This window comes from Crassostrea angulata, chromosome 2, assembly GCF_025612915.1.
Source record: "Crassostrea angulata isolate pt1a10 chromosome 2, ASM2561291v2, whole genome shotgun sequence".
NCBI classification, from domain to species: Eukaryota; Metazoa; Mollusca; class Bivalvia; order Ostreida; family Ostreidae; genus Magallana; species Magallana angulata.
The window spans coordinates 16,643,067-16,653,345 of record NC_069112.1 but is presented as its reverse complement, the minus strand read 5'-3'; the positions used below and the strand labels follow the sequence as shown (position 1 = coordinate 16,653,345).

The 10,279-nt window shown below is 32.1% G+C and overlaps 2 protein-coding genes across 4 annotated transcripts in view; both read left to right on the top strand.

Annotated features, from left to right (window-relative positions):
- Positions 1-925: 925 nt before the first annotated feature.
- Positions 926-4,616, top strand: LOC128172581 (peptidoglycan-recognition protein SC2-like). 3 transcript variants are annotated; one of them, XM_052838363.1, is made up of 6 exons: positions 926-1,033; positions 1,831-2,086; positions 2,330-2,375; positions 2,472-2,699; positions 3,884-3,997; positions 4,339-4,616. In XM_052838363.1, the coding sequence occupies exons 2-6, from the start codon at positions 1,856-1,858 to the stop codon at positions 4,542-4,544; spliced, it is 825 nt and encodes a 274-aa protein (XP_052694323.1). In that variant the 5' UTR covers positions 926-1,033; positions 1,831-1,855; the 3' UTR covers positions 4,545-4,616. The 3 variants fall into 3 exon arrangements, with proteins under 3 accessions (XP_052694323.1, XP_052694325.1, XP_052694324.1); XM_052838365.1 differs by having other exon boundaries at positions 928-1,033; positions 1,831-2,078; positions 2,328-2,375; XM_052838364.1 differs by having other exon boundaries at positions 939-1,033; positions 1,840-2,086.
- An 827-nt stretch (positions 4,617-5,443) lies between these two features.
- LOC128173646 (uncharacterized) overlaps positions 5,444-10,279 on the top strand; it is a 21,162-nt gene continuing 16,326 nt past the window's right edge. The window contains 4 exon segments of the mRNA XM_052839319.1: positions 5,444-5,557; positions 8,294-9,081; positions 9,211-9,513; positions 9,682-9,948. Coding sequence (XP_052695279.1) covers positions 8,484-9,081; positions 9,211-9,513; positions 9,682-9,948 — 1,168 coding nt within the window. The 5' untranslated portion in view covers positions 5,444-5,557; positions 8,294-8,483.

Sequence of the window (10,279 nt, the reverse complement as noted above, 5' to 3'; positions counted from 1 at the left end):
ATTTTAATAGTTTAATTTGAAGCCGTCTTGCCTGTTATAGTTGCAGCAACGACAGTCAAGATGTTTGCATATTTGCGCATAAACATAGTCCAATTAAATGCTTTGCATGTTACAACTGGAGTTGATGAAGGGGAAACCAGGCCGCTGTAAAGAAACAATGGTAATCTTGCTTTCATCTCGTTTTGTTTTTCCAAAAACAATGTTTCTTCAAAATTTCTTTGGGCTTCAAAACGTGTATTTTGTATTTCTTTTTATTAATTTAGCATTTACTTAGCATTTAATGACAAACTTGGACATTGACTTCAGACAAATAATATCATACAATCATAAGGGCCGAAACATACCATTTTAAAATACAGTTAATGTACATCAGAGAACGATAAACTGAGAATAAATATCAAATCCTCGACGTTCGTATCTTGTCAATCTTCGATACAGAGGCAATGATAGTAATCAAAAGGCGCGTGTTCTCCAATAGAATAGATTGCAAATCTGTCTGTTAGAGTATAAATTCGATGTCTTTTCTACAGTATAAAAAAACTTTGGATATTTGTCTGTTCTCTTTCATTTGATCGCCTTGAAGTGAAATTTACATTCAAACAACATTTTTTTCTTACTCATGCGACAATGAAATCTCGAGAAACATTATTTAACCAATACAAAAATATTTTTTCTCTCTCACTTAAACAATTAAGACAATGAAAACTCGAGAAATATTATTCAACCAATATGAAACAAATTTTTTTTCGCACTAAAACAATCATGACGACAATGAAAACTCGAGGAATATAATTTAACCAAACAACGTATTTATCAGCATTGACACAAACTGATTCAGCCACATAAGTGTTTTAAAATCTGATCTGTACGGAAGAATATATTTATCGTTCATGATAAACACGTGATAGCACATATTTCTTTCCGTAGTTTTGAGATATAGAACTGTTATCTGCGAGACGAGCAGGAAGAGTGTTTTGTGACCGTCCAAGATTCGGGTCTAAATAAATAGAAATCATCCGTTTGCTGTCAATAGGTATGTTGTTTAGTCATTTAGTATTGTATGCCCGATTTCAAAGACAGGTACATGTAATATGTTTGTTCTCCTGAAGAGCTTAATGGGGTTCAGTAAGTAAGTTTGTAGGGTATTTGCTACAACACAAATCTTATCTTACATAGTCTTGACGTGTTCCCGCTAAAATATAATATAATTTATTTAGTGGTAATATTGTTATTTTTTCATGTGTATATATATATGTTTAAAAGAAAATAACAATAAAGTAATGAGTTGGAAATGACATAAAAAACTAAAAATTCTTAATATGTTACCTATACCTACAACGAAATCTAAACTCAAATGTGTACTTTTGAAACAAAATAAATTTCTTAAAACAAATATAACGAACGGACGACAAAAGTAATACTTGTGATATGAAATACATTTATTAACAGTGATGTAATATTTCAGTTATATATGGTTAAACTAGTCAATGAATGAATCTTAGCATTCCCAAAAATTATGGTATAATTTAAGTCCATCTGAAAATAAATTGGAAAGTGAATACTCACTAAATCAATTGCATTGTAATACATCTTCGTTTCTCGGTTCAACCCCCTCTCCCCCACCATAACCATATGGTGTTTTTTTTGTCCTTTAATTTAAGCGTTTAAGGTAAATAAAGTAAGTAAGTAATCACACTCATTCTGAACAAAACCATTCACGTCAGACTAAAATTTGACGTATCCGATAATGCTATATTTCTGATTGCAATATCTGCAGGCAAACTTTTATTTTGTTTGATACCTTCACTCATATTCTTTTCATTCTATGAGAACTAACAGAAAACACGTCCTAAAAATGGAAATTAAGTTTCAACTTATTTCCGTTTTCATCCTTTTCCACTTGCAACTTTCAACTGCGGATGAATGTGCATGTGCAACCGGAAACGTTCATGTCAGATCCGGTGCCGGAACAACACATTCAATTCTCGGGACTCTACCCACTGACTCCTGCCTCGCGTTCAAGGGGCACCTGTCGACAGTTAGTGGCACTCACTGGGCAAATGTGGACTACCACGGACGGAATAAAGTACTGTATTGATTTGATTGGTATAAAAATTCGGAAGGCGTCATAGCCTGCTAAGTTGCTTACTGCGTTTTGCATTATACAGTTTAAGTCGTAAACGTGTATGTAAATAAATCAAAAATTGTTTTTCTGAGAAGTCAATAAATAATCATAAGAACACATGTCTTAATTATGCAATATTAAAGGACAAACATATATTACTAGTTAGGAAACTGAAGTTTAACATCACTTATATTTTTTATATAGGACGGCTGGATATCATCAACTTACCTAACTTTCAGAACATGTTCACGTGAGTTAAAGAAATTAAAAATCTAAATATTGGAATTAATCAGCAGAAATTATTCAGTCAAGTTTTTCAATGTAAGTTCATATGAATGATTTCAAGTATCAAACTCTCACAACACTGGCACGGGATCCCACTCTACAACCGGATGTCCTCCAATCGTCATCCGCAGTGAATGGCATGCGCGAGCACCTGCGCATCACATCGGACCACTTCCGGCTGTTCCTGGTAACGTGTACATTCACCATGGAGCTACTCACGGATGTCACACAAAGGCGGACTGTATCAAACTCGTCCAGTCGTATCAGAACTACCACATGGATACACACGGTAATGACAAAAGTACTGAGTCACTGTACAGTTCCTACTTAATAAGATATATTTATCAACGGTGTCTCTTAAACTCGTCATATAAGATCTACTATATGAATGCACGCGGTAAAGATGAAAATATCTGAAATATGTGTAATGTGAAATTGCTGCTCTATAAGGAAGATTATCCTTATAAATGAATTAGACATATTTCACATGTGCGATAAACAAAACACAGATGAATGTCATTTTAAAGGAACAATACTATTACATACTTAAAAAAATCCCATTCAAAACATAATATATTCGAGTTCTTTCATTGCTGTTATAATACCTTTTATTTCGTAATGCCTTTATTGTTAGAAAATGAATGATAAAAAAATACCCAGCTATGTTTTCTTTCAGGATGAATTGTCCACTTCTTGCTTTAACTATGTATACAATTTATATTCCCTTTACATGTTGGCCAGACATTAGATACAGTTATCCTGTTGTATTAACTTAGTAGATACATGTAATATATACAGTATTGGATGACGAAACGTTGAATACGGTTATCTTGTTAAATTAACTAAGTACTAGTATACTATGATACTACAATATATGTTAGCCAGTCATTAGATATCTATCTTTTTGTGTTAATTAGACAACAATTTCTGCAATATAGTTTGGCCGTGCAATAGATACACTTTTGTTTTGTATTAAGTTAACCATATCTGCGAATACACAGATTGGCCAGACAGGAGATGCAGTTATTTTTGTTGTATTTCAAGTAGACCATATACATGTATATATCCCTACATAATGCAGATAATTTGTTGTAATAAATATACCAAACATATCTCCTCTACATGTTGGTCACACATTGGAAACGCTTTTTTGTAGTTTTAAGTAGACCATACATGTTTTCCATACAGCATACAGTTAATTTGTTGTATCAATAAATGTACTATATATATATATTCCCTCTTTATGTTGGCCAGACATTTGATACAGTATTTTGGTGTATTAAGTAGACCATATAAGTTCCCTTACATTATAGAGTTTTTTTGTTGCATTAAATATACCATATACATTCCCTTTACTGGTTGGCCAGACATTGGATACATTATTTTGGTGTATAAAGTAGACCATATATATGTTCCCCTACTTTATATAGTTAATTTGTTGTATTATAAATACCATATATATTACCCCTAAAGGTTGGCCAGACATTGGATACAGCTTCATTATCGGGGAGGACGGTAACATCTATGAGGGGCGGGGCTGGAACACCATAGGGGCCCACACATACAACCACAACTATGACGGACTCGGTATGCAGCTATATTCATTTTATGTTTCAAATTTACTTTAACACAAATGATGTCATTCCTAACAACTACACAATTTTATCAAGTACTTTGATTAAACATAGGGTAATTTGATACGATGGAATAAAAAATAAAGCGTCGTTTATCAGATTTTATGTTTCTTTTCAGGTTCCTTCATTTTTTTTTATCTTTCCTACATTCTTTATGTTGATAAAATGCTGTCATGATTAGCCAGACTATAATATTTTCTTTACTCTGCTTAAATTTGAATCAATGACATGATAAGGTATTTCTTTCCTATTCTCTACCATAATCAACATTGAAACGGTTCTCGACCTTTGAAGGTTTCTGCGTCATGGGAGATTTCACTTCTCACGTACCTAACGACCTGGCGATAAACGCACTCAAGAGTCTGATCAACTGCGGAGTGAGAACCGGTAGTATAACCCAGAATTACGTGTTGAAGGGTCACCGTGATGTCGGCCAGACTTCCTGTCCGGGGGACAAGCTGTACACCTTGATCAAGACATGGCCCCACTACCATCACTAGAAAATCGGCCTTAATGTTTGAAAAATTCAAACTGTATTTGTAACATCACCAAATAATGTCCAAGGAATCTACCATTAATTTTGATTTTCTCTACTAGTATTTGATAATATCTGAATTCCTGATAATATCCATAACATCATTGATTATTGTTGTTTGATGAAAAAAAAAAACCTTTCTTACTCTGCTTTTCATTTGAAAGGCTTCACACGTCAGATCCAAAGAGTATATGTACAAGCTCATGTACATAACAAATCATTTCATTGAAATGATCAAACGTTTGTTTCAACATGTGTATTGTTTTATCACAACCTGACAATTGTTTGTAATGTTGATAATTATCTAAATTATTTAATAATAGATACTTCATAAGAGTGTGAACTGGATTAAACTGTCAGCGGAGGCATGTAGAATTGCAATAAGAACAAAAAGCTTGATCTGCCTTAGGAAATTAAAGAAAAAAAACATATGGTCCCTAAAGTTTCGTCTGCATCCCCCAAAAATAAACGGTGCTACATGTGCATGCCTGCAGCATTACGTTTGGCCATGAATTCTATTTTTAGCGGATTACAGCTTCCGGCAAATCAATGAATTCTATTTTTAGCGGAATACAGCTTCCGGCAAATCAAACAAGCGTAATGTCAAACATAAATGTAATTTAATAAATTCATAAATGCGCTAAATTAATTACACATCAACCAGTAAAAAAAATCCGCCAAGTTTTGTAATTGTTATTATAATTGATGTGTTAATACCACACACGCATTATATCTGGCGTATACAAAAAAGCATATTAACAAAAACACGCATACACACCAGAGGTTACACTTTGATTAGGAAGGACAGAGCAGTATCGATCAGGTTATTGCCTTTTAATATCTTTTGTCATATCCGGAGATATATATTTAGAAAAATACCCCAGCAATGGTGGCGGCTACCTACAGTGTCATTATTTATCACCACCATACAAATGATACGAAGCAGATTGGTTGAATAAGAAAATGGACGGCGTTTCTGTAAGCAGTAATTTGTTATTACCTAAAAAAATAATAGTCATATAACATATAAAACTTAAGAAATCAAATCTACTTTCGTTTTAACGAAATCAAGCACAATGACTTGAAATGTAAAAGGAATCATCTAATGACGAACAGAACTGTATTTTTATGAATGTGTATTCAGTATAAATTTGTATACTGTGTACAGGATTATTTACGCCCTTCTTCACTTGCAAACAGTTTCACTCGTCTTGAATTCGCCTAGACACAGTTGTGTTTAAAGAAAAATAATTGAAGATATCAGATTTCGCCAAATCTTAATTTCGCCCGCTAACAACGGCAAAAGGTGCGAAAATAAAACGGGAGCGAATATTTCCCTGTATACAGTAATAAGAAATTTTAAATACACACCAAAACTTATTCTATATTGAGAAACATACAAATGATATGTTATGCAACATACAAACTCCTATTGTCATAAATCATTCGCAGATAGTCTCTTATAATATATTTGAAGAAATGTATATGTGTATCATTTTTTGCTACATTTTCCCGTCTGCTACTCACGTAGTACATTTTTCAGTACGGTTGTAAGTAATGATCTTCAAGGATTTTTTACAAAAATTTTTGTCATTATTATCAAATGTTTTAGTGTTTACAAAAGGTATAATGTTTACAAATGTGCTACAGATACAGTAGTGACACATACAGTTAGACACTTAGAAAAAAACTTAAAGATCTTTTTTTCTACATTATAATAAATCACAAATTTGTCGTTAAAAAGTGAAACGAGTGTTAGGTAAATATAAATTTTAAATTACATCTAAGTAATATGAAGGAGTTGTTTGTAAAAATGAAATGTCTGGTAAATAAGGACTATCTTCATAAAACGAATGGCATATACATATACATGTGAAAAAATACGGCACCAGATATAATTGTACATAATAGTGGACACGTTACACAACATATTTTATTTTTATATGATATTCATATTTATTTATTATTTTTAAAATATGATTTGCTTTTAATTTTCTGGAAAAAGTTAACCGACCAGCGGATGTTAACTTTTACTGAGAAAAAGATATTAATTCTTAAACCAAAAATAGATTTAAGTAAGCAATAATTAAATATATTTCCTATATTACATATATGTCAAATATATTTAATTTGTTGTTTATGCTTCATAAATTCAAAATTTTATGGTCTTACAAAGCGGCAAAAATGAAAAGGTATACGTTGTTTGATAAGCAAAATTTTGTTAATCTATATTAAAGACAAAAGAGATAATCTTAGTGGTACTTACTCAAATATCCGTATCATATATTGCATTCCTTAAAACCTAGCATGATTGCAAACGTTTTAAAATATCCTATTTAAGGGATTCATTCTAAAACCTTAGTCCACTATTTCAAATTTGATTTAGATTAGATTTCTATAAAAATTGTATTATTTAAAAAGAGCAAATGAACATATTTTCCTACATCACTAATCCCGACTAAACTTTGATTAACAAACCTTTTTCTCAGCCAAGTTGTTCAATGAAATAAGAAAAAAAACATACGGTCTTTTGATTTCATATTAATTTCATATCATGTATATGAAAGATACTTGTTATATTTTCATTTGTCACATACATTACAAAACTTATTCCTTAAGGTGTGGATCACCTTATCACATATATAATCAATGCACTGAAGAATTGACGGGAGTTGATTTTATCGATTATTATTTATTTTAAAATCAACTATATATTATTTGACATGGCAAGTAGTTTCCTATATGTACATTGTATTTGAATTATGCACATTTTTTAAAATATAAATTATTCTCCGACAAGAATTTCGCGAAAACCCCATATGAATCATGTGTAATATTCAAAGAATTAATTCCATCAAACTACGTATCAGTAATCGATATTTCAGAGAAATAGTATTGATCCAAGCAATATTGAACTCTAGTCTCGTTCAACCAGACGCTCGGCTGTCTCCGTTAATCTACGATAAGCAAGAGAGATTCTCTGCTTGTCTGAGATTTACGGATATATTGAACTCTGGCGTAGGAATACATACAAGGCACGACTACAAATAAACAATCTAAACTGTCCGTACCATTTAAAATTTGACTATTTACAAGGCATCTATAAATAAGTTTCCTTGAAAAACAATGTTTTAGAATACATTACATCGAATTTATCGATTATTTTCAAGGACTAAATGTTATCAGCGGTGTTAGTTTGTGCTTAGGTCCAAACACTGTTTCACTTTGGGTTTGCCTGAGTAGCTGCATAGGGGAGTTGATTTAAAATAAACTCCCAAAAACTCACCCATGCCTTTCGTCTTATTCGCTAGGATGTGTAATGACATTGCATTTTTTTTGTCTTTTGTTACGCGTATAAAATTCTAATACTGAAAGTTTTATGGGTCCTACATGTAATAATCATAATAATTCAATGAAATTATTATAGGACAATTTCGATTTCAAAAAGCTATTTTGAATTCTAAAACTTTTTCCAGCTACCTTGTAGGAAATAGCTAAAGAATTTCTTTTAAAAAAGGTCCATGCCAAAAATACAATAAAATCACAGAAGAACCTCTATGACACATAAACACGCCATACATTTACAACAAATAAGGTGATCTCACGATATACACTCCACAGATGATAGTTAGAAAAAACCCTGAAAAGAAGTCTGAAACGTTATATGGATTAAATATTTTATATACAATTAAAATTTTTATCATATTTCTGCAGTAAAAAAATCATCTAGACTACATCACAAGATGAAACTTAGAACTGTGTTTTTTTATGGATTGATTAAAAAAAACCACGATAGGAACAACAAAGATGAATAGAAAAAATAATTATTTTGAAAAATAGCCATGCTATTAATCCCCTGGAATGAGAACGCAAGTTAGATTTGTTTTTCAAATACCATTTGAACATGACATCGACTTGTACAGCAGCTACGAAGCATAACTTCTATTGTGTTGTAAAAGCCTGTTTGGAATTAATAAACCTGCCTCTTATAGACATTTTGGCCAACCATGTAAAGGATGTGGACCTTTACAAGAAAATCAAGTCATGCCCGAATCTATTATCTGGGAGAAATAAGCTTCGTTCAGACCAACAAAACATTTGCTACCTCAAGCCGCCTGCTGTCCCTGATTACAAAACGTTTGATGTAACTCTACTGTACACACTCATAAGGAACTTATGTCATTCACTAAGACCAACTCAAGGATGGGGAAATGAGCCCAAGACCACAGATATACAAGTTGGTGATGACATCGAACGTCTAAGGCTATTTAGAAACAACTACTATGCCCATGCTGTTTCTGAAGCAATTCCTGACACTGAGTTTGAAATTTTGTGGAGGAACTTAAAATCCGTTATCAACAGGATTCAGTCAAAAACGACATGTAGTGTGAATTATGAAAAGGAGTTAATAAAGATAGAACACTCAAAATTTAACCATAAATATTTGGAAAAATGTGAACTTCTCTTAAAAGCCTTACTGAGATTGCAAACAGAGGACAAAGGTAAGACTATATTAGGTACGTAATAGGTTAATCACACAAAGTGCATGAAATAATTTTTGCCACTTAGAACTCAAGCAATGTCATATAATATACATCTTGCATACATGTTACCAGTTTAATGTTAATCAGATGAACCAGATGTCGTTATAAATGGCAACGATGAAGTAATATGTGGAGACCCAGCACGATTTGTAGCAGTTTTGAAACCAGACTCATCTTGTTGGTCAATCACATGGCAAAAACGTAGAGGAAAAGTCATAGAAATTATCGATACAAGCACGAAGAAGTACAGTGGTAGTACAAACAGAAAACTTGTCATACAATCTGTTTGTAAGGAGGATGAAGGAGAATACCAGGTCTTACTGTCACATGAATCAAATCAAAACGGATACCTAAAATGTGGAAACACGATTTGTTTACATGTTTTCGGAGGTATACCATTTGTTGAAATTTAAGATTTTATGCAGTCAGAAGGGAAATACACTTCAAAATGATATATATATATATATATATATATATATATATATATATATATATATATATATATATATATATATATATATATATATATATATATATATATATATATATCAATTACAGAGGTGCCATATTTGAATGACCTTGAAGTTACAACAGGAGATAAAGGAATCATTATACATTATGAAATTTCCGGACAGTCGCCGGAAGTGCAACGCATAGATTGGAAAAAAGATGATCAAGTACTGAATACAAATGTGTGCAAATATATTGGGGGAAGTATTAATGACAGTAGTTTGACAATCAGGTCACCTACTGAAGAAGACAAAGGAAAATACTCCTGCATAATTACCAATGCAATGGGATCCGTGTCAAAGGATGTGATTCTGGGTAATTTTAATGTTTTCTATTGACTTTTCTCTTGTCACTTTTTGCATGCTAAATTATACGTTTTATACGTTTGCAAGGGTAACTAGAACAATACAACGACTAGATAGTTTGACTAAGAAGAGGTAATAGTAACAGTAAACTATTTACATAGTGCTGTATTCTATTGTCATGTGTACATGTACTTAACAAAATGAAATTAGATACATGTGTAATTAGCGAGGTCTAACTAATTCAAAATGAAGGACAAATTTAGCTAAAATAGCTATACAGACTATTATTATATCCAAACTAGCTCACATTATATACAGACCAAAAGGCAGTTAACTGTTTG